Here is a 24,813-nt window from a genome sequence, read left to right on the forward strand (position 1 = left end):
TTCTTCTTGTATTCAATCTGGATTATGCGTTCAACTCTTTTTATTTTTTATTTTTTTCTTCTGTCATCTCTCCTTACTATATATATTTTATTTCCTATTTTTGCAATATCTTATTTTTAAATTCCGTCATTTATTATTGAATAAAGTGTAATTTCTTTTTTGTACTATTTCTTTCGTTTAATGCCCTTTACTTCTCAACGGTCACTTTTAGTGTCTTTTACTGATGGTATAAAAAATGCTTTGGAGTGGAAAAAAGGATTATTCATACTATCAAGGTAAATAATAAAGGTATGAAATGGACAAATATAACTTGTACTAATATCACTCTTTTTTATATAGATCAAGAACCATTCAATATATCATAATCAAATCCTTTTTTGTCAATGGTATTCTTTGGTTTGGAAGTTTATTACTTTTAGATTATTTCTTTAGTGAGCCAAATCCTCAACATATTTTTGGTGATACTTTCAAAGTAAGGATTATAAAACAAAAAAAAAAAGAAAAAGAAAAAGGTTCTATTATATAATCATACTAATGTTTGTTGTTGTTGTTGTTTTATTTGCAAATAATAATAATAATAATAATAATAATAATAATGACTACTACTGTAGGTTATTATTGGTTATTCATTCTATCTTTTTTTCTTATGGATCAACGGTAGCCTATTTGATCAAATGGCTAAACAAACTACACAACTACAACGCACTGGAACAAGTAGTTTATATGCATCCAATTTTTATACGCGACCTCTTGATTTATATCAACCGACCATGGCTGCTACGTTGAAACTATTTGTCTTTTATGGGAATTGTACTTTACTTGTTAATCTATTACGCCGTATTCCATATATTGGTGTTATTCTTGGATTTATGATGAATAGTATCGTGATGGCTTACTATAGTTTTGAGTATGTAATCACAATTTTATATATATATATATCTTGGTTGATTTCTAATACATATTTCTTATATAGATATAAATGGATTGAATTGGGATGGACTCAGGAACATCGTTTATCATTTGTTGAACAGCATTGGGCTTATTTTCTTGGTTTTGGTATTCCAGCTTCTTTATTTACGTTCTTCTTGTCCAGTTTACGTTCTGGTGCTATGTTTGCATTCACTTTCCCTATTGTAAATTTTTTTTTTTGAAGATGTAATTTTATCTAACTAACCTCTTTTTTTTTTTTATTTGAATGAAAAATAGTTTATTATGATGGCAAGTATAGCTACAACGACACCTTCAATGAATGACAATCAATATCAGTATAACCACAAAAGAATACCAATCCTATTTGGTCTTAGGGCATTGAACAAACTGGCATTATCTATAATTCAAGTGACTCATATTAAATTATTTGATCGTTTGATGGATCAAAGTAAGAAGGATAGTTTAGGGAAATTAGTATAGAAACTAGATTTAAATATATATTTAAATAAAGAAAAAAAGAGAAACGCTTATTATAGAGGTAAAACTTTTTGCATAACTTTTTTTTTTTCTGGTTTTTTGTCGGTACGGAAAAAGGGCTAAAGCGAGAATCATTGATTGGTTGATTTTGCTTTGTCAGAATTTTGGTCTCGGAGGTGAAAAAAGTAAAATAAAATAAAAAAGACGCTGGTGGAAGGGAACGTCAATTTTTTATACTTTTCTTTTTTCTTTTTTTTTTAACTTAAAAAATGGTTGCGTCTTTAAAGAAACAATTCAAGGTAAATAAAAAAGAAATAATAATATATCTTATTCTCTAATAATATTATTATTTATATATAGACTGAATTTGCTGTAGAATTGACTTGTCAGTCATGTGTAGACGATGTTTCTAACGTATTGAAACAGTTTCCAGGAATTGAACAGTTTGATATCAATTTATCAGAACAACGGGTTACTATTGAAGGAACTGGTAAGTAAAAAAAATAAAAAATAAAGAAAAAAATAAGTCAGTTACTGACGCATACTTTTTTCATTTTAATAAATGTAAGCTCCACCATCCAAAGTATCAAGGGCTTTAAAAGAAACAGGACGAACAGTGATAGTACGTGGTCAAGGTGTAGCAGACGACAAACAAGGACATAGTGGTGCAGCAGTATGTATCTTTGATGTTTATGGTGATGATCCTACAAAACAATTACCAAAAGGAAAATCCGGTCTAGCACGATTTGTACAGATTGATAATGATACCTGCTTGATTGATTTGACTGTGGAAGGTCTTACACCAGGAAAACACGGAGTACATATTCATGAATGTGGTGATGTATCACGTGGCTGGCTCTCCACTGGCGATCACTTCAATCCTACTGGTGTGGATCATGGTGATGAATTTACTGGACATGTTGGTGATTTAGGCAATTTGGAAGTAGACGATAATGGTTGGGGCGATATGGTGGTGGAAAGTGAAAGAATCAAAGTATGGGATATCATTGGTCGTAGTATGGTGATTACAAAAGATGAGGATGATCTTGGCAAGAACAAACAAACACAACAACAATCAAAATGGAATGGTAATAGTGGACCTGGTATTCTTTGTGGAATTATTGCAAGAAGTGCTGGTGCTTTTGAAAATATGAAGAAGGTCTGTGCCTGTAATGGAAAAACATTATGGGAAGAAGCAAGATTAGTTCAAGACAAAAAGGTATCCAGTTTATAGTTAGTTATTTTTATATAATGTTAGTTACTATATCAATGAAATAAATCATATGTCTTTTTTTTTTTATACATATATATGTTTCCATATCGCAAAATAACAGGATAGTCATGATAGATTGTGATGATGATGAAAATAAAATGTCAATTCTGATACCATGTTTTAACGTAGAATACTTTCTATTTCCGACTTTTTTCCATTTCATCATTGCTTTTTGTTTAAATGGACATATATATATATCCAATATATATCGCATTCTCTATATGTCAAGGTAGATGAATCTTTTTCTTTTTATTATATAATGATAACTAAAGAAAATACAAAAAGATATGATTTTTAAAAAAAAGGATGATCAAATAATACAAAACAAAACAAACTATATAATGGAAATGATATAAAACAAATGAATAAACTAAAGATAGGAAAGTAATAATAGTGTAAAACAAATGGAATGCAAAAAAAACAAAAAAAAAAACGTGATTTGAATACTATACTAATAAGATCGATATTGTCGTTTCTTAGGCATCTTGACATCATCACCTAGGATATCCTTGAACATGTCCTTCTTACGATCTACACCCTTTTCTCGTTCCACCCATTCATTGTAATGTCGTTTAAATAAATCAATCTTGCAAGACCATAGAATACATTTACCCAAATGATGTTCAGAAAGATCGTATTCATATTTCACCAATTCACGAGCAATTTTTTCCTATATATAAAACAAAAATATATATCAATAAGAATACTAGTAGTAACAATGCATCGTCATTTCTTCATTTTGATTGTTTCCATACCTTGATTTCGATATCAGCAACAGACCAACAAGTTTCAACAATATGACTACCAAATTTATCCTTAGATAATGATACATATTCGCCCAATAGATTCTTTAATAATTTCTTTTTAATCTTATCATTGACATGTTGTGATGCAATAATTGATTCTACCACTCGTGATCCCATAGGAGTATAACACCACCGTAGACTGACAGCTGGTTTCATAGACAAGAAACTAAATAAAAATATAAAAAAGCATGATTAAAAACATATATAAATATATACACATAATTTTGATAAAAAAATATTATTCTTACCTATTGACTACAAACGCATTTTGTTCTGCAGGCATTTTCATGATTCCTTGTAAAATCAATGATCCTTGAAGATGGAAGTTGCGTAAACTATCTTGTTCTTCACTGAGTAGATTATTCCAGTTCTAAAACATGACACATAGAGAAAATAAATAAATAAACTTATCGATTTTTTTTTTTTTTGGAAGAAACTTACATCTAATGTTTTCATACGGATCACACAATCCACAAATTGCTTTTGTTGAGTAGTATCATCAGTCATACCTAATGCGGCCACCAATGCATCCACCACTTGTTTATAACATCCCTGTACTTTGACCGAAGCATCAACCAAACTACGGATAACACCATATTTACCATTCTTCAACATTGATGTAAAAGGTTTACCAGCTAATTCAGATACCATAGATTGAACTTGAGCAGGAGTTCGGACATTGCTGATCAATTGTTGAATGACGAAATTGGAAACAGGATTAAGACCAAACTTCTCTAGATTACCAGCAAGATATGTTTTATAAAGTTGATCGTACACATTGTCAGGCGCGACCTTGACCACCATTTCCAGTAAATGTGAACCAGCTTTATCACGAATCAATGTTTGGAACCATGCTTTACGATCATCCTTTTTACGTTCGTCCGCAGGATTAACTAAAATAAAAAAAAAATGTATAGATAAAAATGAGTACTATGTTTCCAATATATATATATATATATATATAATATTACCATCACTAACGATTCCCCATAAAAGACTATCCAATAATGCAGTTTGTGCTTGTCTTCCTTCTTCACTATCATCTTGTAATTCTAGTAAGACCTATTCAAATCATTTAAGTCAAATGTGTAATGGCATATATATTTGATGACTTACTTGAATCAAAGGACTGGCCACACGATGTACGGCCAAACTTCTAATAACAGCTTCATTTCCATTCATTGCTAATTCTTTAGTCAAACTTCTAAACATTTCCTTGAAAGAATTGGGTACACGGAGATGCTTGTTGCCTGTGCGAGTGTTCTTGACATTGTTGTTTTCAGCCTTGTAAATATGAGATTTCTTGGTACGAAGTCGACTATTACTTTCACCGGATTCATCTACACGTTTTCCAGCCAAAACATATAAAAGAACTCGAATGACATGAGAGGCGAATTGTTGAGAGATTAAACCACCCACTGAAGGTTTCAAATCCTATATTAGAAAAAAAAAGTATGAATTTATTTGTTGTATATAATGATATTATTCATACCTCACACATTCCAAGGACTAATTCTTGCATTGTAAGTAAAACACCCTGTTGATCATTTTCTGCTTGTTCACCTTGATTTGGCTGTACACCTTGAACCATTTCTTGATCTACAACATCTGCAGCCAAAGTCAATAATGTTTGACATACATGAGATGCAAATCGATGAGCAAATAATGGAATAGTACTAAATAAAGAAAAAGAAAAAAATGAATTTCAATTGTATATCTATTACATTCTATATTGTTACTTACGATCCGCTCAATTTATCCATAAACACTCGTAGTTGGAATGAATCAGAGATTTTCAACAATTTTTCCAAAACCAATGAGCAAGAATAGTTGGTAGCTAAACGAAGTTCATTTCCTTCCACTTCAGTATACACGTTGTCCACAAATAAACGTTGATCTAGTTTATGAGAGAAAAAAAAATATCATGTATTGAATGAATATAATGTTGAGGAAATATAAGTTCATATCTTTTTACCTTCAGCAGATTCAAAAGATTGATCATCAAGTTTTGATTCTACACTTTTAAAGTAACCTAAAAGTTCTTCAGGTACTTCACCATAATGAGCAGCTTGAAAATGTTGGTTTTCCATCAATACTTGAGCAGTCAAAGTAGCAGGATCTATTTGATAATGATCGTTTTCATCTATAGGAACTTCTTGTTGTTGTTCTTGATGTTGCTGGGTATTGAATTCTTCATTTGCAATTGTTTCTTGATTCCTATTAGCCTTATTGGCACGACGACGAGTATTTTTCTTCTTTTTTGATAAACCCATGGTTATTGAATAGTGGGAAAAAAAGCTAAGAAATAAGAAAAAAAAAAAAATAAAAGGAAAAAAGGGGATAGAGAGAAAAAAAAAAAAAGGTAGGATTGATTAGTACTCCGAAGTGGCTTAATGATGCTATTTCATGCACGTAAAGAGTTGGATATTCTTGATGTATGATCAATATCAGGTTGTTCAAGTAAAAGATAAACAATAACAAATAAGTTTAAAACAAATTCTATTTTATGTTATATATATATATATATCTGTTACTTTATGATAGGCAAATCAAATATAACAAAGCAAAATTGTGAACTAAGTTTTAATCCTCCAAGAGCGAAGACGGGGATTGAAATAATAAAGGCATCTATAGTGGCTTTGACAAGAGAAAACTTTTTTATTATATCCATTTTTTTTAAATTTATTCTCATTTTTTTCTTTTCTTCCTCAAACTTTACTCTCTTTTTTTTTTTTTCCTTCTTCTTTTTTGCTTGACTTAGTCACCGCTGAGAATATATTATCATGTCTTACGTCGTAAGTAATATGAAATGAAAATAATAGTTCAAACTATATCATTAACACATTTCTTTCTAATTATTAGGCTAAGAACTCCTCTGAAAAAGCTGGTCTTGAAGAACAAGTCCAACCCAAGATCCATCGTATTCGCATTACTTTGACTTCTCGTAATGTGAAGAACTTGGAAAAGGTGTCGGCTGATCTCATCCAGCGTGCCAAGGACAAGCAACTCAAGGTGAAGGGTCCTGTTCGTCTTCCTACTAAGGTGTTACGTATTACCACTCGCAAGTCTCCCTGTGGTAACGGTTCTGAAACTTTTGATCGTTTTGAAATGCGTATTCACAAGCGTTTGATTGATTTGCACTCTCCTTCTGAAATTGTCAAGCAAATCACCTCCATTTCCATTGAACCTGGTGTTGAAGTAAGTTATCAATTTATTATTTTTATTATTTGTTTGTTTTTTTTTTAACTCTATTTTTTTTTTTTTTTGCTTTTATAGGTTGAAGTCACCATTGCTTAAACAGTTTTATTTTGGAACTCTTTAGTGTAGTCTAGTCATATCTTTTTGTCCCCTATTGATTTGAATAGAAACAAAGGAACGATACTGGACCTTTCAATAAAAAAAATCTTTTTTTTTTGTTTGAACACACTTTTTTTATTTTGTCTTCATTGATTTAATATGGTGTGATGATGAATGTGATGATTCTAAATGAACGACCTTTTCAATGATATTTCAGATAACTATGTTCTATGATAAGCAAGAGAATGAAGATGGTGATGATATTTTGATCAATTCCTGATATGATTCAAAAGTTACTTTCATCTTCTTCGTCATCTCTCCATCATCAAGTATTATGATTATAGGATTATGTTAAGAATCATCCATCCATTGGAATATATTGAAAGATTTACTCTCTTCCTTCTATTGATCATACCTTTTGGATGAAGTAATCGGGATTAGATAAATTTCACAGAAAACAGTAGAAAATTCCCTTCCCCCTTTTTTTTCCCTTCCTTTTTTTTTTTTTTTTTTTTTTTTGGTTTTCTCTATTTGTCATTCCTCTCATGATCTCACTCTACAATCGATTATTATCCAAATATCCTATTTTTGTACAAAGTATTAGCACATGTAAGTACTTTAGGATGATATTGAAGTTAGCTTATATACGGATGTACTAACGAATATGCTTCTACTCAATATTTCTTTTTAGCATGTTTATTCGGTACGGGCGATTTGATAGCACAACAACTGATAGAAAAACAAGGCTTGGAAAAACATGATATGGCTAGAACTGGACGTATGATGATATTTGGTGGTCTTGTTGCTGGTCCAGCTTTGAGGTAATATGTTGATCTCAATATATCACTTGAAATTGTGGAATATTGAATCTCTTTGATTTTTTTTTTTTATTTCTTTCATAGTAACTGGTATCGTGTCCTTGAACATAATGTCAAAGGTTCCACTCCTGTCAAAGGTAACTACAGTTTACTGTTTATACCTAAACTGAAATTCACTTTCTCTTCTTTTTGTTTGATAGCTTTATTGAAAAAAGTCGCAGTGGATCAATTCCTATGTGCTCCTGTTTTTATTGGTGGTAACTAGACATATATAAAAAGATATTAAATCATAATGAGAGAAAACTGATTAGATGATTTTTTTTTCTTTAGTGTTTTTTTCTGTACAAGGATGGATGGAAGGCAAATCTGTGGAAGAAATCAAGCAAAAATTGGATCATGGTTATACAACAGCGGTCATTAACAATTACAAGGTAAATAGGAAGTTATATAAAAATGCATAGTTAGCTCATAACATATCTCTCTTTTTTTTTTTTTTCTTATTATAGTTATGGCCAGCTGTCCAGTTGGTCAACTTTTACTTTATACCATTGAATCATCGTTTAATGATGACGAATCTAGTTGCTCTTGGATGGAATTCATATTTATCTTGGATCAATCATCGCTCTTCTCAATTGGCTGATATGTCTTTGACTACATCCAACTAGATCAGTACCATCATCACCCCTTTTTTTTATTTTTATTTGTTTTACATTTACATATTTCATTCATTCTGCATCGATTCACATACACGATACTGTATTCCCCTTTATTGTTGATACGCACAGTCTACATTATGCAATCATTCTTTAATATAGCTCTTTTGTATTTTTATTAATTATAGATTTTGAAAACAATAAAAAAAAAAAAAGAACGAAGGGATGAAGATTTATAATAAGAACAGTAATATATATATACAATTTCTATCTAATTAATAGAGTAATAAATGAAATAATCAACTAACTAGGCAATTCCGTCGATCCAGCACCAGAAATTTCAGGCACTCCTACTTTATATCCATTGTACTCGACCAGTCCACGTGTTCTCACCTATGATTCGTAAAAATAAAAAATAATAATAATAATAAATAAAAAAAAAAGGTTGATGGAATAAGCGCTCTATACTAATATATTATAATATGATAAATACCTTTCCACCAATAATACCAACAGCAAGACCACAGGGTGCAGAAAAACCTTGTAATGCTAAGGTGGCCAAGCTCGAATTAGGATCAATAGGTTTAACACCATGGTCAGCACAGAGTGGACAAGTATATTTGACACGTTCATCTTCACAAAGTTGTTGATAACGTTCAGGTGTCAAGGTACTATCACAACGAGAATGGATCCACCTATCACAGGAATCACATGCCACCATTTCCTTATCCTCATCTGCTACATCTTCTCCGTCCGCATACGATCGTAAACAAGCAGGACAAAATCGATCTTCTTCAAAATTTGCAAAACAAGGGCCACAATAGCTTGCCAGGTAGACAGGAAATTTGTAATGGCCCGTTGTTGGGGGTGCCACAGCATGTATAAGGTCTTCACTATTTAGATCATCATTCACATCCACCACATTGATCGTATCACAACTATGACATACAGCACAAACTGGACATAGCCAGGATCCTATCAGTGTTATTATCAGAGAAAAAAAAATAAAGATAATATATAGTGGTAAGTTACAAAATATACTCCATCTTTCTCTTGGTACATATTCCATTTATTCCCACGTCCTTTTACATCCTCCCTTTCCCACGATATCTCTTCTCTATGCTTTTCTTTTTCTCTTTTACCTTCGGGGATATCTTTGACAGGAGGAGTACAACTAGCAAAATCAATTGATACAAGAAAGATGTATATATAAAAAATGAAAACAAAAAAAAAGGTCAATTCGTCTTCGGTTTATAATATATATATATATTTATAATATTTTCTTTCTTTCTTTTTTTTTTTTTTTTTTTTTTTTTTTTTTTTTTTTTTTTACCAGTCAGTATGCCATCCACGATCACACCCATCACAAATCATCAATTTGGTTTCATCACCAGCCGAATTACAGATACAACATATCTTGCATTCAGGACATGACCAAGGATAGGATTCAGCAGCAGCTATTTGCCTGGGGGTAGTCAGATTAGCACAAACAGGATGGTATTTGTGTTCACATTTGAAACAGGAAAACAGAGAATAAACATCACATAAAGGTGGTTCGTTTTCTTTGGGTTGGACAAGAATACTTGGTGCTTTCATTTGATGACATTCTTGACATTGATGTACTAGTTTTGTTGTTTCAGTTGACTATTAATATAAAGGAAAGAGGAAGAATTATAAATAAAAATAAATAAAAACAAGTAATCATTTTAAAAATAAACATTTGTTGTTTAGTTGAACATCCTTTTACCTTGGTTTCTGAAGCAGCTTTAGTAATTTCTTTTTGTTGTTGTCCAGTGACTGAAGAATTGGAAGATGATTCAAGGCCAGTACTAAGAATAGTATTTTGATTCATCTGTGAAGAAATAATAATAATAATAATAATAATAAAAGGTATGAGTAAAGCACAAAAGAATGATCCCATATACATATATAGAGATACTTTACCCGAGAACCTGAAGTAACAGGAGGTATATTAGCCATTGGCATGAATGATGGCATAGCAGAACTTGGATGTGCTGAATTGAGATTTTGAGGAGGGAGATTCTTTGTAAGGTTGACGTATTGATAAACTTGATTCAAATAGTGTTGTTGAGCCATTAAAGATTGTGTATTGCCAATCACAACACTTGGTCCTTGTATATGTGGTCGTGGGATTCCAAATCGAGTAAAATGACTAATCCATAACAAAAAAAAAAAAAAAAAAAAGTCGTTAGAATATCTATTTCCACAATTACGACCTTGATAACTTACATTGGGAACGTATCTTGATACTGATTTTCCACTAAAGCAATAGGATATTCTGGGTATTTGTCATTATCACTTTCATCATCAAAATACAAAGGTTTTTTCATCAATTTGGTCACAATAGGTTGTACATGCGGAGGCAAAGTCTTCAAAATATCCTTCAAATCGTCATCGTTGTGGTTGGTTAAAATCTGATGATGTGCCCGAGGATGATAAATAGTTGTCGTCTTATTTCCAGTAAGAGTATTGTTGAATTCTATTATCGTGTCTGATTTCTGTTCCTGTGAAGATAATTCAGTTTCGAGATCAATCCATTGACAAGCTTTTGGTTGAGTTGCAGATGGAACTTGGTTGATATTTGTGTGAGCATCATAAAAAATTGGTTTGCGACCTCTACAAGATTGAATTTGTGCATTGAATCCACGGGCAGTCAATGCAGCATGATGTAGCCAAGTTTCTTGTGTCAATGGAGTGTAAATAGCATATTCGGATGTCGTATCGAGGTTGGTGATATTACTGAGTAAAGATCGTCGAGTATGACTAAAAGAATCGTCGTAATGATGATCCAAACCAAAAGAAGAATCGTCTAAATGTCCTAAAGCCATCAGTTCAGTTTTCTTTTCAAAGGTCGTGGTTTCGCCAGTATATCCTTGTTCTCTTGCTTTTGCTTCAAAGTAATCATCGCGGCATCTTTTTCCTTTTTTGATAATCTTGGCACCAAAACGTTTGAATACGGAGCGAGCGGTCACTACAGCCACATCACGATGTCGAAACCATGATAATACCATTCCACGTTCTACCAATATATCCTTTTCCTCCTCATCTAGTCGTACGCGTTCCAAAGTTGGATTTTTGTTAAAGAAGATATGACTATCACGAAATCCAAGTGCTTTAGCAGGATCCATGGCAAGCATTAATACAGTATCACCTCTAGTTGGTAAAGTAAAAGTAGGTGTTTTAAATACACGACCGTCTTGTAGATTTCCAAACTTGTCGATTTTCTTTTCCCCGGCTTCATCAATTTCACTTTCTTGATCAGATTCTTCGGTTGGAGTTGCTGGTGGTTGAGTCACTTCCTTTCGTTTCTTAGAATGTTGTTGTAATAGTTCATCTTCTTGGTAGGTAGATGCTCTTCTTTTCCGTGAGCTTCGTCTTAAACTACTATCATCACTATCAGCTATTGAAGTTGTTTCCTTTTTGTTGGATATAAATTGTTTGCGATGTTTGGGAATTCGTCCTATAAACAACATGATCAAAAAAAAAAAAAAAAAAAAAAAGAGGTAAGTATGATTTGATATATTTTCTAACACCAAAAAAAAAAAAAAATATCATATTATTTTTTTCTTTTGTACCTCTAGGCATTGATAACGTCGCTTACTGTTTAAAAGACGTGAAATAAAAAACGATAAGAAAAAAAAAATTCCCTCTGTTTTCTTTTTTCTTTTTTTTTTGTTGTGATTGTGAGTGGATATGTTTCAAACACCGACCGTGAGCCTTTTTTCTTAAAAATACATTGATACCAAAGAAAACATACGTATACATTTTATTCACACCTTTTTCTTTTTTTTTTATTTGAATACAAATTCCTTTTTATAATATATGAATATTAAATAAATCTTCTCTCTCTTTTTTTTTTTTTTTTTGGGGGGGAAAATAAAAGTAATCTACAAATTGTACTTTTTATCCATTATCGTATTATTCTCTAAGAAAGAGATATACAAGGTTGAAATTAGGCTTTTACAGTAATGATACTTATTCTAGGATGACTTATTATTTTTTTATAAACAAATTACAAGATTTTTTAGTAATTTCTTTGTCAGTTATGTTTTGCGAGTGCATAAACATGGGACATCGTGTGAAACTCCGAGACCTTTTTCTACTGCCTTTTTTTTTCATATTTAAAGCAAGGCTTTTTTTTTTCTATTTTATTTATTTATTTTATTTTATTTATTTATTTTATATTATTTTTTATTATTCTTCTTCTTATTTTCTCTCGTTTTATTTACACGAATTAACTATTATTGCTTTTTTATTGTCATGTCAGAATTATACAATTTACACCCAAAAGAAGAACATGAAGACAAGGTAATTCTATAAAAGGATTAATACTTTAATGGTTCTCTCTCACATAACTCTATCATAGTCCTTTGGTTATCAACTTGATAGTGAAATAGAAGCAAGAAAGGAACCAGTTCAAGATTTACCTGGTGGAGTACGCTATGTGGCTGATACAAGACGCACTTCACAAGATCACGTTTCTCAAGATGGCACAAAGGGTGAACATGAACGAAGAGCAAGTTTTGGTGATGTTTTGGAAGACACAAGGTGTGATATTCGAACTCGAGGTTATCTTCCTATTGAAAACTATGGCTTCATTGGAAACTTACGTACTGTGGCACTTGCTGGTACGGATGGTTCTATTGATTTCTTTTGTTATCCAAAATTCGATAGTCCCTCTATCTTTTGTCGTTTGTTGGATAAGGACAAAGGTGGTCATTTCTCTATTACTCCGAAAATGTATACAAGCAACAAACAACAATATCTTCCCAATAGCAACATATTGACAACAAGGTTCATGTCCAATGATGGTGTGGCCGAAATCACTGATTATATGCATATTCCTGAAAAGAACCAACGACTAACAAAGAAGCCTCTTTTACCTTGGGTCATTCGATCTGTACGTGTGATTCGTGGCACTGTGGATTTCAAAATGGAATGTTACCCTTCTTTCAACTATGGTCAATCTAGTCATACTGCTCAAGTGGTGTCACACGATGCTAAACCTATGGCCGAACATATTAATCAAGATGCTCGTTTTGACGATGATGGTGAAGTATGTCAAAGTGAAACAAAAACCGAATCATCTCCTCAGTCTGTGGTGTTTATCCCTGATGATCCAGGTTTCCAAAGTTGTTGTTCCAATGAACCCGATAACAAGCCTTCGTTTGATCTACGATTCCTTACCAAATGTGGTGATTATGAATGTCCTTTGATCAAGCTCCATTTGGATGAAGACGCAAGTGAATTGGGATTCAAGGGTCCAGGTGTTGTCTCGAAATTCACTTTGGAAGAAAGTCAAGAAGTTACTTTTGTATTTCGTGAAATTCCTCCTGTTGCTATTCCTGACAGTGACACTCAACTTGAAGCTGGTCGTCCAGCTTATGATCCAATCTTGAGTGGTAATCTGATTGATGCGTTGTTCCGACAAACTGCAAAATATTGGCAAGGATGGGTCGCCTCTAGTACATACAATGGTCGTTGGAGAGAACATGTTATGCGATCTGCATTGACTTTGAAACTATTAACTTATGAACCAGTAAGTTAAATATATATATATGTACTTTGGAATGGAGTTTTTGTAGAAACTGAGTAATGATTCTCTCTCTCTCTTTTTTTTTTTTTTTTTTCTTTTTTCTTTTTTCTTTTTTTTTTTACTTTTTTTTTTTTTTTACTTTTTTTTGTTTACTTTTTTTTTTTTTTTTTTTTTTTTTACTTTTTAAATAGACTGGTGCTGTGGTTGCTGCCCCGACATTTGGTTTACCTGAAGGTAAGAAAAAAAAAAAAAAGGACCATTGAAAACTTCTTTGATGATCTTAACTTTTTTTTTATCTTATATGATATAGCTATTGGAGGATCAAGAAATTGGGATTATCGATATGTCTGGATTCGAGATTCATCTTTTACTATTTATGCCTTCCTTCGACTTGGATTTACAGAAGAAGCCAGGAAATATTTGGAATTTATTGAAGAACGGTGCAATGACCTGGTAATATATATATATAAGAGGAAGGTTCTGTTGTTTATTAATATATTACTTTATCATAGAATGAAGATGGATCTCTAAATATTATGTACAGCATTGATGGAACCAAGGAACTGGACGAATATGAACTGGATCACTTTGAAGGATATCGATCATCAAGACCGGTACGTGTTGGAAATGGTGCTTATGGACATTTACAATTGGATATTTATGGTGAATTAATGGATGGGATCTATTTGTATAACAAATATGGATCTCCTGTTTCTTACGATATTTGGTGTATTGTCCGTAAACTGGCAAACTATGTGGTTGATCATTGGAAGTTACCTGATATGTCTATCTGGGAAGTTCGTGCCTCAAAACAACGTTTTACTTACTCTATGATCATGTGTTGGGTAGCATTGGACAGAGGTAAAAAAAAAAAATTGGTAATGATAACATAAATCTTATGCCTTCTATATATTTTATAGCTATTCGATTGGCAATGAAACGTCAATTCCCTTGCTTTGAACGAGACACTTGGACTAACACTAGGGATACCATTTACGAAACAATACAAAACTTATGTTACAACAAGAAACTCAAGATGTATTCGCAAAGTATTGAAACACCTGATGCCTTGGACGCAAGCTGTTTGATTATGCCATTGGTCTTTTTTAGTTCACCTACTGACCCTCGAATGTTAAATACCATTCAACGTATGCTATTACCCCCTGAAAAAGGTAAAAAAAAAAAAAAAAAAAAAAAAAAAAGGAAAAGAAAAGAATTCTCCAGAATTAATGTTATCTTTATTTGTATAATCATGCATATGTAATATAGGTGGTTTGGTGACAAATGATCTTGTATTTCGATACAACTTCTTGACAACGGATGATGGTGTTGGAGGTGAAGAAGGGGCTTTCTCAATGTGTACATTCTGGTTGGTGGAAGCTTTAGCGCGTGCGGGTAGATTTGATCGAAAATTACTGTTACGTGCATCTGTCATGTTTGAACGTATGCTTTCTTATGGTAATCATTTGGGATTATTTAGTGAAGAGGTGGCTCGTAGTGGTGAACTATTAGGCAACTTCCCTCAAGCATTCACACATATTGCATTTATTAGTGGTAAGTAATTGATACAATATCATTTTAACAATGAATATTCATCTGGTTATTTTTTTTTATTATTATTATAATTATTATTTTTTTGCCATTAGCTGCCTATAACTTGGACCGTGCCTTACATTAGTTATTTTATTATTATCTCCATATATTTATTTAGTTATGTTATTTAGCAAACAATTACATAGTATTTTGAAATAATAATAATAATAAAAAAAAAAGAAAAGATAACGGTGAATTAGTTTGAACTGTTACCGATCTTTTCCCTTTTTTTTAATTTCTTTTTTTGGATAGAGACAATGGGACTCCACTAGTATTGTATTAGGTTGATTTTGCTCCTATTTGACTGTTTATTCTTCTCCTTTTGATTTGAAATAATATCTCATCATTAATCATATTGTAATCTGTCCTCCTTATATCATTGTAATAAATATTTGAATGAGTTCATCATACCTCCTATTCATCTTACTTTCATCCATCTTTTCTTTTCTTTTCTTTTCTTCTTTTTTTTTTTTTTTTACTTCACTCCTTCTCTATTTTTTTTCCCTTTTTCTTTTCTCTTTTTCTTTTTTTTTTTTCTATTTTCTATTGAAATTTACCATTTCATATAATACTAATAATCACTAATACTTAATATTACATTCACTAATACATCTACTATTAACCATTATTTAACATCAGACCAAAAGCTTAAAGTAAGAACCATTAGATTTTTCATTATTATGCAAAAAAAAAAGAAAACAACTGTTACTTCGATCATGTGCAATTTTTACTGATGCTGTTTCCACCGTCGATCTCCCCTTCTGCACCCTCCTTTTTTTTTTTTTTTTTTTTTTTTTGGTAGTTTCTATATTTAAAATGAAGAGCCTTCAGTTGACTTTGAACTCCGAACGACGTTTTGACAATGATTATAGCAATGATATACAAGAAAAGGTAAGTATCATCCTTGCTATATTTTAATTTATATTGTTTATTTGTCATCTTTTATTAAACTATTCATCAACCTTTTTTTTTTAGTGGACACAGAATGACTTTTGTTCAATATTGGATGTCTTCCATAATGCTGTGAACACCAATCCTCCACCTAGAAGTGCATGGTTATGGTTCTTTATTTTAATGATTTGTTGGGTATTGGAATGTGCTATTGTTTTCGTTCTAGTTCCTTCTATTTCTTGGGTGAAATATATTGTTCTACCTATTATAATGTATGCTACTGCTTTTCTTGTTACTTGGCGACATAGAGTTATTCGAAATAAGGTAATCATAAAAACAAAAGAGATGAATGTCACTAATCATCACCTTTTCATTTTAAAAAAAAAGTTTGAATCATTTATTACTGATCTATGTGATCGATTTAATGCAACTGAAAATATTAGAGGTATTCATTATCATTTTCAATGTCACAGTCCACCATGGTATTATCTTTGGCGACGTACCCACTATGTAAGCCAACCAAAAAAGGAAATTACTCTAACTAAGTTTTAATTTTTTTTTTTATATGTAGACCCTTAGTATTGATTTGGATGACAGATATCAAGCATTGACGGCAAAAAGTTACAGTCAAACTACCGATGATGATCAAAGTTACTGTGTAGCTATTCCTGATGTAGCCCATGTACCACAAAAATTAGATCCTTGGGATGAAAAAACTCAAATGTTTAAAGATTACCATTGACCTTAAATGTGAAAAAAAAAAAAAACGTTGACTGGATCTTATTTTTTGATTGGCTATGATAGAAAATCACGTTTTTCTCTACCTAATTTTGTAAAAATATACATAAAGGATTTTTTTTTCCCTTTGTTCTATTTCTTTCTTTTCTTACTGTTTTTGATTTTTATGTTTTATAAAAGGGATCAATAGATAATCCTATACATTCAACGTGTTAAAATTGATTAGTTCATGTGATTTGAATTTATTCCCAACATTTGGTATAAATATACCTTCAGTGACTTTTTTTTTTTTTTTTTTTTTTTTTTTACCTTTCTTTCTTTTGATTATTATCATCATCTATCATGAAACTTTGGGTTAGTTTGGCTCTATTTGGTACTTTGTTTACCAGTGTTTTGGCTAAACCACATCATCTTCCCTCTTTTCCTGATCAATGTGGTCGTCATCCTGCTCAAAGTTGTTCGGCTGCAGCTAATCAAACGGCAAATTCATGTTGTGTTGAAAAAAAGGCAGGTCTTTTCTTATTGAGGTGAGTGTGGGCGGAAAGCAAAATGAAAACTTTAAAAAAAATGGAACCAAAAAAAAAAAAAAAAAAAAATGCTGAGATTTTTCTATTTTTCGTTTTCTTTCCCTCTTTTTTCAACTTTTTTTTTTTACAAGTCAATTCTGGGACGTTCATGCTGGGGTAAGAAGATAAAAAAGTGATAGTTGTCATTTCTTTCCAAACTGAATACCTTGTTTTCTATAGTATGAAGATAGTTGGACAATTCATGGTCTCTGGAACGACTTTTGCAATGGATCTTATGTAAAGTGAAGTATAAATAAGGTTTAAAATAGTGTACCCTTTCTCATCACAAAACTTGTTTCTTTTTTAGCCTTCCAACTGTGATCCCTCAAGAAGCTACACCAACATAACTGAAGTTCTTGTCTCTCGTCGCGCGTTCAAATTACTTCAAGATATGAATAATGATTGGCCCAACTCTGCTGGTACGGGTAAAAACAACATAAGCTTTACAATATTCCATTTCAAAACTATACTAAACGTCTTTTCTTTTTATATATGTATATATATATAAATAGGACATGTCGACGATTTCTGGTAAAATTAATAATAATAATAATATAGATATATTGTATGAAAATATACTCAAATCTTTATTTACTATTGTGATTGGATGATATCAGGTCTCATGAATGGAACAAGCATGGTAAAAACAAAAAAAAAATGGTGAAAAAGAGGTGTTGGATTGGTAATTAACGTGTTCTTTTTCATTCAAATGATAGGTACCTGTATGTCGACTTTTGAACCTGGATGTTATGAAAAAAAGGATCCTTTCCAAGGCATGATTGATTATTTCAACACCACCATGAAGCTTCACAAAAAGTACAATATTTACAAAGCATTGAAACGTCATGGGATCGTACCTGGTCACAAGTATTCTACTAGCAAGGTTCAAAAGGTGATTAAAAAAGAATTTGGTATGTTACCTGATCTCAGATGTACTACAGAAGGTCATTTAGTAGAAACTTGGATGTATTTCCATGTCAATGTAAGTAATTAATCTTTTTTTCTTTCAAATCTTCATTTTGTTCCTTCCTTTCAAACAAATATTTATCTAATTGTTTATTTTTTTTCGCTATTAGGGTCCTGTCAAACGCATGGATATTGTTCCTACTCTCAACAACAACGCCACCAATTGTAACAGTACTTTGATTTATCCTACAAAATATCCTAATGATACCGCCAACCCCAAGATATGGTGAATCTCTTTAGAATAGTTATTTATATGAATTTATATCAATAAAAAGGAATCAATCTTTGAATTGATATTTATCAACTCTTTACAATATCATGTTTTCTATTTATAACGTGTTCTTAATATGGGCAATAAGATGAATAAATTATCATTAACCATTATCATCATTATTATTGAATCATAGATCATCCGTCACGGATCAGTCATGATCAACCAAAATCCTTCAATTATTTATTATGATAAACGCGTTATAGTCACGTAAACTATTTACATTGATATCTAAATCTAAATATCAACATTATAAAAAGAAAAAAAAATATAATAAATACTTTATATTTCTTCAACGTGTTTTCAATACAAAAATGATTTTAAGAAGGCGAGAAAAAAAAAAAAAAAAACTTGTTTAATGTTCAATATATTGTTAGTGATACAAAGGAAGAGCTAATATCGGAGAACGAACCGATGAAATGGTTGCATGAAAAGATTAAATAAAAAAAACCATTTCAAGTTCATCATTATAAAAAGAAAAAAAAAAGATAAATAATATATGATGATTTAAAGAAGAAGACTAGAAGAAAGAGTATTTACTGTAAAAAGAGTATCATAACACGATTTTGATCTAAAAGAAATCCAATGTCCGTATATGATTTTTTTTCTTTTTTTGATAATAATAATAAATTTTTATTTTTTTCTTTCATATATAGGAATTTGAAGGAATTTATTTTTGGGGGAATCAAGTATTAATGATTCCGAACAAATGATTCTATGCAAAAGAAATATTTTCTTTGTTGTAAAAAAATATATAAAGTTCATTTTTAGCAGTAAAAAGGGAAACCTGGCACGACTTTTCATTTCATTCATCGTAAACTTTATTTTTTTTAAAATGCCGCGTGTCCCTTTTCATGTATAAATATGCAACTAACTTTTTCCTTTTTTTCTTCTTCTTTTCTTTATTCCCCCAACAAACAAATAACAAACCCCCTCCCCTTCCTTTCATTTTTTATCTAACAACATGAAGTTCTCTCTCATTGCCGTTGCTACTCTTGCTATTGCTGGTATGGCTAGTGCTGTCCACCCCACTCACGCTTGCACCAAGGTCGTTGATGGTAATAGCAAATAAAAAAAAGAGGTATTTCATTCTTTTATACTTATCTTTTTTTTTTTTAATAGTTGCTCAAGGTCAAACTGTTGCTGATGTTGCTAACATTGTCAATGTTCCTGTTGAAGATTTGATCAAGTTCAACCACGGTCTTCAACTTGACTCTGTTGTCCCTGTCAAGTCTTTGTGTGTCGCTGTAAGTTTAATTTTTTTTTTTTGGAAATATGACATGATATTTATATTTTCTTTTTTTTTTATAGGCTTCCAAGTCCAATGCTAAGCGTTGCCTTGCTGAAAAGAAGGTTCAAAAGAAGAAGCCCAGCAACAAGAAGAAGCCCTCCACCAAGAAGCCTTCTAGCAACAAGAAGAAGCCTTCCTCCACCCCTACTAAGGCTCCCTCCAACGCTGTTCGTCACATTGTCCCTAACTGTAACAAGTATGCTACTGTCCTCCCCTCTGATGCTGACTGTACCTCCTTCTCCAAGAGAAATGGTATCAAGGAAAGTGATTTGTACAAGTGGAACAAGGGTCTCCATCACGCTGGTGACCATTTGTGTGATAACCTCGATACTGGCAAGGCTTACTGCGTTGGTGTCAAGAACTAAATCTTCCCTCTCTTTATTATGTATTCCTATCATGTGTTTTAGTTACTCATCTAGTTTTAGATTCCATATCATCTAATAAAATATTGAAAACAAAAAAAGAAATCCCTTTTTTTAATTGTTGTGTTCTTGTAGTACAACTGAGATGAATAGAAGTTTCTGTAGATCTTGCGATACACTTTATTCAATAAAAAATGAACGGAATTCAAAGAATAAGATGTCGCAAAAATAGGAAATAAAATATCGTAAGGATAGAAAATAAATGACGGGGAAGAAAAGAGAGAGTTGTCGCATAATCAAATAGAGAATATAAGAAGAAAAAGAACAAGAAGAGAAGGAGTGGTAGTAATTCCATTGAGTATTTTGAATAACAGAAAATAAAATATTATTTAGTCAACATATCCATTTTTTTATATTTATTTCAAATTACCTGTAGAAAAGCATTAAATACGTCCTCCGAAGAGGCGATAACATATTTTTATATGTTGCTGTTACAGTTAGATATTCACTTTGAACACCAAGAGAGATTTCAAAAAGAAAAAAAGAGAAAAAGAAAAATAAAATATCACTTTTTTATATCTCTCACTTGATCAAGGAATAAAATAAACCTGGCAAAAATATCTCAGAAAAAAAAAAAAAAGAACTATTATGCAAATTTACATTTGTCAACTATACAAAGGGTGATCGATCGAATGTCTCAGTTAATGAAAATAAACAAAGAAGACCCGAGTAAATGTATTTTTTTTTTTTAAAAAAAAGAAAGGAACTATTATGCAAATTCACATCAACATCACAAGATATGAATATTACATTAGTATACCCCTGTCTTAACTGTGAATATTATGATGATGATGATACAATATAAAAAATATAGTTCTTTTTTTTCCAAATATGGCCTGTTGAAAAGAATCAGCTAACAATCAGTCATCAATCATCAATGATCAATCAATGACATACTCTATCGACATCTCTGGAGCGATATCTGAAAAAGTGGTAATGCATTCATTTTGATATTTTATAACATCACGAAAAGCATTTTCTTGTGACAAAAAACTTTGAAAACCCTGTATTAAAATCATAACCTAATTCTTTTTTAGTTTTTTTTTTTTTTTTTTTTTTTTGGAATACTTGGTATCAATAATGATTTATATATTCTATCTCAATAACAATAACTATCATTGCCATCATTATCTCATAGTAATTCACTTGTTCATTGAAATTATCATCCATCATCATTTGTGCTTCATTATTAACCTTCATCGACATTATCCTACTGCTATCATCATGCTATCTTCAGCATTAATTTACCGTTATCCTCATATTAACTATTATTTAACATCATCTAAAGTCATCAACTATCATCTATGATCAGGATAAAAAAAAAAGGTGTGTGGTTGGTCATTTTAAATCCCGTCGAAAAGCAATTGGCAATTTTTTCATCATACCTTCCACTTTATTTTTTTTTTCCCTTTTTCTTTTTTCTTTACCTTTTTGATTTGCTGTCATCTCACAATGGTATAATGGATGAATTCCATGCAAAAAGATTAGAAACCACTTTACAAGTTGTATATCAAGACGATGACTATTTTATTGTCAACAAGCCATATGATTGTAGAATTCAACCAGATCCTCGAGTACCACATCAACCTTCAGGTACTGTCAACAAAGAAAAAAGATATTATAAACTAAATATCATTCATTTTATCTTTTTCTTTTTTCAATACAGCTGAAACACTTATCCAGAAACAGTATCCTCATTTACCACCGTTGAAAAATGTCCACCAGATCGATTACGCCACTTCAGGGATCTATGTTCTAGCATTAACACGACAAGCTGCTGCCGCGGTATCGACATTATTTCGAGAACGACAAGTAGAAAAGACGTATCTAGCCATTGTCCATGGTCATTTACAACAAGAAAACAGTACTTTCACAATCGACAAACCCATTGGTCAAGATCCTGACCATCCTTTTCGAATGGCTGTTGTTCCTACTGGCAAATCTTCATTCACCACCGTTCATATTCTTCAACATGGTTACTACAATGATGCACAACAAAAAATAGACCGTATACCTGTGACCAAAGTGCTTTTATATCCTAAAACAGGTAAGAAAAGAAATATGTGGTTTTTTTTTCTTCGAGTGTTTTATCCTTACGAATTTCTCTTTTATTCACTCTTTACACATATTGTAGGTCGACGACATCAACTTCGTGTTCATTTACAATCCATTGGTCATCCTATTTTAGGGGATTTCAACTATGAAGTACCTTTTTCCAATGCCTTTCGTATGATGCTCCATGCCTACAAGATCCATTTCCCGCTTCCATCTGGTCCGCTCACTGTAGAAACTGATGATCCATTTGAAAACTTTGTTATATAGACTGATTTCTTCCTCCTAATAGATAGATATATATAGATAGGTATCATCTTCCCTTTTTCTGTTTACGTCTTAATATCTTTGTTGTAATAAACTAAAATAAATAAAAAAATTTTCAATTTTCTATTTGATCAAAGAAAAAATTGACTTGTTTTTTTTTATTATTATTATTAAAAAAAAAAAAAAAAAGAAGGAACTACAAATACAAAATACAAAGCAATAGTATCTATGGTGTAGGATGTGTCGTGTCTATCATAAACCTAAAACTATATATATAAAAAAAAACCTAGATGTATTTGATCACTAATTCAGGAGGAGCATCACCAGGACAATCTTCTAAACCGTTTGGATTTTTGCTTTGCCAGTTCCACAAAGAAGCACATGTTGTATCCAAATCAATTTCCGCCTTCCAATCAAGTTCAGTGTTAGCCTTGGTAGGGTTAGCTGTCAAATTGGTCACATCACCAGGTCGACGATCCATAATCTTGTAAGGTAAATCACGACCCACTGCTTTGCTAAATGCTTGCACCATTTCCAATACCGTGCTTCCTTGACCAGTACCAAGGTTATATTCTACACATCCAGGTTGATCGTCTAATTTCTTCAATGCTGCAAGATGACCCTTAGCAAGATCTACCACATGAATATAATCCCTTTTCAAAAATAAATAAATAAATAAAATGTATTAGTCATTAATAAACTATATAAATACAAAAAAAAAATCCATTTACCGAATAGCAGTGCCATCTCTTGTAGGATAATCTTGACCAAAGACAGATAGATATTCACGCTTACCAATAGCAACTTGGGAAAGGAAAGGCATCAAGTTGTTGGGCACACCAAGAGGATTTTCACCCAAGATACCAGAAGGATGAGCACCAGCAGGATTGAAATAACGTAATAAAGCTGCATTCCAGTCAGGGTTGGCAGTACAAAGATCACGAATGATACTTTCAATGAATTGCTTTGTACGACCATAAGGATTAGTAGAGCCCTACAGACAAAAAAAAAAAAAAAAAAAGAAGAATGAGTGTATGTGTCGAAAGTAACCATGTTCATCACTTACAATGGGACTAGTTTCAGGAATGGGAATGACAGGGGGATCACCATATACAGTTGCAGATGATGAGAATACAATATTCTTGATACCAACTTCTTTCATAGCTTGTAATAAAGTGATGGTACCAGTAATATTGTTATGATAATAATCCAAAGGAATCTTTGTGGATTCACCCACTGCCTTGAGTCCAGCAAAGTGAATGACAGATGAGATCTCTGGATGTTGGTTAAACACTTGTAATAACGCCTTCTTATCTAAAATGTCCACCTTGTAGAATGTCACCTTTTTGCCTGTAATGGTTTCAATACGTCGTACTGCTTCAAAAGATGAATTGTACAAGTTATCAATGATAACTACATTTTGATTGCTATTCAATAATTCAATCACTGTATGCGAGCCTATTAATTACATAAGAAAAAAAAAAAAGAAAAGAATCATTAGTTTTCTTTTTTTGGATATCACTTTTTATCATTCTTACCAATATAACCAGCACCACCAGTAACAAGAACAGATGAGGAAGTAGACATAATATAAATAAAAAAGATACAAAGAGAGAGAAAAAAAAAAAAAAAGGAAAGAAAGAAAAAGAATGGGGTTTATATATAGATCAAAAGGAAGCAAAGCCCGACTTTTTCTTGCCATCCTTGCAGTTTGGATTATTATTTTTAGCTGTTTTTCATTCCCCGATTTTGATAGGGAGAATGTATTCCATGGAGTAGATTGCCTTACATAAGACTTTTGATCGTTCCCTTTTTTGTGAGTGAACTGACTGAAGGATACATAAACTTTATTAAGAAAAAAAAAAGTAATAAAAAAAAAAGATCATGATAAATAGATGAAAATTAACTAAATGCATCATACGAAAATGGAAAGACGAGCGTGCAA

The 24,813-nt window shown here is 31.7% G+C and overlaps 13 protein-coding genes across 13 annotated transcripts; 9 read left to right on the top strand and 4 right to left on the bottom strand.

The window, feature by feature from the left end:
• Positions 1-185: 185 nt before the first annotated feature.
• Positions 186-1,474, top strand: BX664DRAFT_341315 (etoposide-induced protein 2.4-domain-containing protein). The gene is made up of 5 exons (XM_051546972.1): positions 186-275; positions 340-472; positions 612-907; positions 974-1,133; positions 1,207-1,474. The coding sequence occupies exons 3-5, from the start codon at positions 675-677 to the stop codon at positions 1,408-1,410; spliced, it is 597 nt and encodes a 198-aa protein (XP_051396445.1). The 5' UTR covers positions 186-275; positions 340-472; positions 612-674; the 3' UTR covers positions 1,411-1,474.
• Positions 1,475-1,662: 188 nt separating this feature from the next.
• Positions 1,663-2,711, top strand: BX664DRAFT_302753 (superoxide dismutase). The gene is made up of 3 exons (XM_051542446.1): positions 1,663-1,706; positions 1,768-1,897; positions 1,977-2,711. The coding sequence occupies exons 1-3, from the start codon at positions 1,677-1,679 to the stop codon at positions 2,639-2,641; spliced, it is 825 nt and encodes a 274-aa protein (XP_051396446.1). The 5' UTR covers positions 1,663-1,676; the 3' UTR covers positions 2,642-2,711.
• A 420-nt stretch (positions 2,712-3,131) lies between these two features.
• On the bottom strand, positions 3,132-5,576 carry BX664DRAFT_269427 (armadillo-type protein; the record flags this gene model as incomplete). Its single annotated transcript, XM_051541053.1, has 9 exons — positions 3,132-3,350; positions 3,436-3,652; positions 3,735-3,856; positions 3,928-4,379; positions 4,458-4,548; positions 4,603-4,920; positions 4,979-5,162; positions 5,230-5,383; positions 5,462-5,576. 9 exons carry the CDS (start codon positions 5,574-5,576, stop codon positions 3,132-3,134), a joined length of 1,872 nt encoding a protein of 623 aa, XP_051396447.1.
• Positions 5,577-6,199: 623 nt separating this feature from the next.
• BX664DRAFT_388724 (40S ribosomal protein S20) lies at positions 6,200-6,912 on the top strand. The gene is made up of 3 exons (XM_051549489.1): positions 6,200-6,281; positions 6,349-6,684; positions 6,763-6,912. The coding sequence occupies exons 1-3, from the start codon at positions 6,270-6,272 to the stop codon at positions 6,781-6,783; spliced, it is 369 nt and encodes a 122-aa protein (XP_051396448.1). The 5' UTR covers positions 6,200-6,269; the 3' UTR covers positions 6,784-6,912.
• Positions 6,913-7,294: 382 nt separating this feature from the next.
• On the top strand, positions 7,295-8,477 carry BX664DRAFT_341320 (sym-1). Its single transcript, XM_051546973.1, has 6 exons — positions 7,295-7,392; positions 7,475-7,604; positions 7,686-7,738; positions 7,802-7,858; positions 7,932-8,032; positions 8,108-8,477. Exons 1-6 carry the CDS (start codon positions 7,329-7,331, stop codon positions 8,264-8,266), a joined length of 564 nt encoding a protein of 187 aa, XP_051396449.1. The 5' UTR covers positions 7,295-7,328; the 3' UTR covers positions 8,267-8,477.
• On the bottom strand, positions 8,465-11,955 carry BX664DRAFT_302760 (chromatin remodelling complex Rsc7/Swp82 subunit-domain-containing protein). Its single transcript, XM_051542447.1, has 8 exons — positions 11,851-11,955; positions 10,505-11,735; positions 10,199-10,427; positions 10,002-10,106; positions 9,588-9,898; positions 9,397-9,428; positions 8,748-9,229; positions 8,465-8,647 (listed from the first exon to the last, which is right to left on the bottom strand). Exons 1-8 carry the CDS (start codon positions 11,858-11,860, stop codon positions 8,558-8,560), a joined length of 2,490 nt encoding a protein of 829 aa, XP_051396450.1. The 5' UTR covers positions 11,861-11,955; the 3' UTR covers positions 8,465-8,557.
• Positions 11,956-12,460: 505 nt separating this feature from the next.
• BX664DRAFT_341326 (Six-hairpin glycosidase-like protein) lies at positions 12,461-15,596 on the top strand. The gene is made up of 8 exons (XM_051546974.1): positions 12,461-12,583; positions 12,642-13,814; positions 14,003-14,045; positions 14,122-14,264; positions 14,324-14,672; positions 14,732-14,983; positions 15,081-15,365; positions 15,458-15,596. Exons 1-8 carry the CDS (start codon positions 12,536-12,538, stop codon positions 15,487-15,489), a joined length of 2,325 nt encoding a protein of 774 aa, XP_051396451.1. The 5' UTR covers positions 12,461-12,535; the 3' UTR covers positions 15,490-15,596.
• A 624-nt stretch (positions 15,597-16,220) lies between these two features.
• Positions 16,221-17,062, top strand: BX664DRAFT_376531 (uncharacterized protein; the record flags this gene model as incomplete). The annotated part of the gene is made up of 4 exons (XM_051548734.1): positions 16,221-16,295; positions 16,380-16,619; positions 16,683-16,805; positions 16,867-17,062. 4 exons carry the CDS (start codon positions 16,221-16,223, stop codon positions 17,035-17,037), a joined length of 609 nt encoding a protein of 202 aa, XP_051396452.1. The 3' UTR covers positions 17,038-17,062.
• Positions 17,063-17,078: 16 nt separating this feature from the next.
• BX664DRAFT_341331 (ribonuclease T2-like protein) lies at positions 17,079-18,876 on the top strand. Its single transcript, XM_051546975.1, has 9 exons — positions 17,079-17,228; positions 17,342-17,560; positions 17,692-17,716; positions 17,780-17,836; positions 17,907-18,018; positions 18,112-18,130; positions 18,217-18,239; positions 18,316-18,581; positions 18,676-18,876. The coding sequence occupies exons 2-9, from the start codon at positions 17,376-17,378 to the stop codon at positions 18,793-18,795; spliced, it is 807 nt and encodes a 268-aa protein (XP_051396453.1). The 5' UTR covers positions 17,079-17,228; positions 17,342-17,375; the 3' UTR covers positions 18,796-18,876.
• An 874-nt stretch (positions 18,877-19,750) lies between these two features.
• BX664DRAFT_361909 (uncharacterized protein) lies at positions 19,751-20,590 on the top strand. Its single transcript, XM_051548271.1, has 3 exons — positions 19,751-19,894; positions 19,959-20,083; positions 20,148-20,590. The coding sequence occupies exons 1-3, from the start codon at positions 19,801-19,803 to the stop codon at positions 20,490-20,492; spliced, it is 564 nt and encodes a 187-aa protein (XP_051396454.1). The 5' UTR covers positions 19,751-19,800; the 3' UTR covers positions 20,493-20,590.
• Positions 20,591-20,694: 104 nt separating this feature from the next.
• Positions 20,695-20,844, bottom strand: BX664DRAFT_341337 (uncharacterized protein; the record flags this gene model as incomplete). The annotated part of the gene is made up of 1 exon (XM_051546976.1): positions 20,695-20,844. One exon carries the CDS (start codon positions 20,842-20,844, stop codon positions 20,695-20,697), a length of 150 nt encoding a protein of 49 aa, XP_051396455.1.
• A 1,165-nt stretch (positions 20,845-22,009) lies between these two features.
• Positions 22,010-22,871, top strand: BX664DRAFT_352904 (pseudouridine synthase; the record flags this gene model as incomplete). Its single annotated transcript, XM_051547691.1, has 3 exons — positions 22,010-22,142; positions 22,216-22,596; positions 22,684-22,871. 3 exons carry the CDS (start codon positions 22,010-22,012, stop codon positions 22,869-22,871), a joined length of 702 nt encoding a protein of 233 aa, XP_051396456.1.
• A 202-nt stretch (positions 22,872-23,073) lies between these two features.
• Positions 23,074-24,493, bottom strand: BX664DRAFT_341340 (UDP-glucose 4-epimerase). The gene is made up of 4 exons (XM_051546977.1): positions 24,407-24,493; positions 23,935-24,326; positions 23,600-23,862; positions 23,074-23,521 (listed from the first exon to the last, which is right to left on the bottom strand). Exons 1-4 carry the CDS (start codon positions 24,453-24,455, stop codon positions 23,155-23,157), a joined length of 1,071 nt encoding a protein of 356 aa, XP_051396457.1. The 5' UTR covers positions 24,456-24,493; the 3' UTR covers positions 23,074-23,154.
• Between the last annotated feature and the right edge of the window lie 320 nt (positions 24,494-24,813).

Source organism: Halteromyces radiatus (genome assembly GCF_025201355.1).
Source record: "Halteromyces radiatus strain CBS 162.75 chromosome Unknown BX664scaffold_9, whole genome shotgun sequence".
In the NCBI taxonomy this organism is placed as follows: domain Eukaryota; kingdom Fungi; phylum Mucoromycota; class Mucoromycetes; order Mucorales; family Cunninghamellaceae; genus Halteromyces; species Halteromyces radiatus.

Excerpts from the sequence above, each read along its gene's own strand:
- BX664DRAFT_341315 (XM_051546972.1), top strand. The coding sequence starts at position 675 with ATGGCTAAACAAACTACACAACTACAACGCACTGGAACAAGTAGTTTA. Across the intron at positions 908-973 it reads ATGGCTTACTATAGTTTTGA|ATATAAATGGATTGAATTGG; the intron begins GTATGTAATCAC and ends TTTCTTATATAG. Across the intron at positions 1,134-1,206 it reads TTGCATTCACTTTCCCTATT|TTTATTATGATGGCAAGTAT; the intron begins GTAAATTTTTTT and ends AATGAAAAATAG.
- BX664DRAFT_302753 (XM_051542446.1), top strand. The coding sequence starts at position 1,677 with ATGGTTGCGTCTTTAAAGAAACAATTCAAG. Across the intron at positions 1,707-1,767 it reads CTTTAAAGAAACAATTCAAG|ACTGAATTTGCTGTAGAATT; the intron begins GTAAATAAAAAA and ends ATTTATATATAG. Across the intron at positions 1,898-1,976 it reads GGTTACTATTGAAGGAACTG|CTCCACCATCCAAAGTATCA; the intron begins GTAAGTAAAAAA and ends AATAAATGTAAG.
- BX664DRAFT_388724 (XM_051549489.1), top strand. Across the intron at positions 6,685-6,762 it reads CCATTGAACCTGGTGTTGAA|GTTGAAGTCACCATTGCTTA; the intron begins GTAAGTTATCAA and ends TTGCTTTTATAG.
- BX664DRAFT_341320 (XM_051546973.1), top strand. The coding sequence starts at position 7,329 with ATGATCTCACTCTACAATCGATTATTATCCAAATATCCTATTTTTGTA. Across the intron at positions 7,605-7,685 it reads GTTGCTGGTCCAGCTTTGAG|TAACTGGTATCGTGTCCTTG; the intron begins GTAATATGTTGA and ends TTTCTTTCATAG. Across the intron at positions 8,033-8,107 it reads CGGTCATTAACAATTACAAG|TTATGGCCAGCTGTCCAGTT; the intron begins GTAAATAGGAAG and ends TTCTTATTATAG.
- BX664DRAFT_302760 (XM_051542447.1), bottom strand. Across the intron at positions 10,107-10,198 it reads CTGTTACTTCAGGTTCTCGG|ATGAATCAAAATACTATTCT; the intron begins GTAAAGTATCTC and ends ATTTCTTCACAG. Across the intron at positions 9,899-10,001 it reads AAGCTGCTTCAGAAACCAAG|TCAACTGAAACAACAAAACT; the intron begins GTAAAAGGATGT and ends TTATATTAATAG.
- BX664DRAFT_341326 (XM_051546974.1), top strand. The coding sequence starts at position 12,536 with ATGTCAGAATTATACAATTTACACCCAAAAGAAGAACATGAAGACAAG. Across the intron at positions 13,815-14,002 it reads AACTATTAACTTATGAACCA|ACTGGTGCTGTGGTTGCTGC; the intron begins GTAAGTTAAATA and ends CTTTTTAAATAG. Across the intron at positions 15,366-15,457 it reads ACATATTGCATTTATTAGTG|CTGCCTATAACTTGGACCGT; the intron begins GTAAGTAATTGA and ends TTTTGCCATTAG.
- BX664DRAFT_341331 (XM_051546975.1), top strand. The coding sequence starts at position 17,376 with ATGAAACTTTGGGTTAGTTTGGCTCTATTTGGTACTTTGTTTACCAGT. Across the intron at positions 17,717-17,779 it reads TCTGGGACGTTCATGCTGGG|TATGAAGATAGTTGGACAAT; the intron begins GTAAGAAGATAA and ends TGTTTTCTATAG. Across the intron at positions 17,837-17,906 it reads ACTTTTGCAATGGATCTTAT|CCTTCCAACTGTGATCCCTC; the intron begins GTAAAGTGAAGT and ends TTTCTTTTTTAG.
- BX664DRAFT_361909 (XM_051548271.1), top strand. The coding sequence starts at position 19,801 with ATGAAGTTCTCTCTCATTGCCGTTGCTACTCTTGCTATTGCTGGTATG. Across the intron at positions 19,895-19,958 it reads TTGCACCAAGGTCGTTGATG|TTGCTCAAGGTCAAACTGTT; the intron begins GTAATAGCAAAT and ends TTTTTTTAATAG. Across the intron at positions 20,084-20,147 it reads TCAAGTCTTTGTGTGTCGCT|GCTTCCAAGTCCAATGCTAA; the intron begins GTAAGTTTAATT and ends TTTTTTTTATAG.
- BX664DRAFT_341340 (XM_051546977.1), bottom strand. The coding sequence starts at position 24,455 with ATGTCTACTTCCTCATCTGTTCTTGTTACTGGTGGTGCTGGTTATATT. Across the intron at positions 23,863-23,934 it reads TTCCTGAAACTAGTCCCATT|GGCTCTACTAATCCTTATGG; the intron begins GTAAGTGATGAA and ends TTTTGTCTGTAG. Across the intron at positions 23,522-23,599 it reads AGAGATGGCACTGCTATTCG|GGATTATATTCATGTGGTAG; the intron begins GTAAATGGATTT and ends ATTTTTGAAAAG.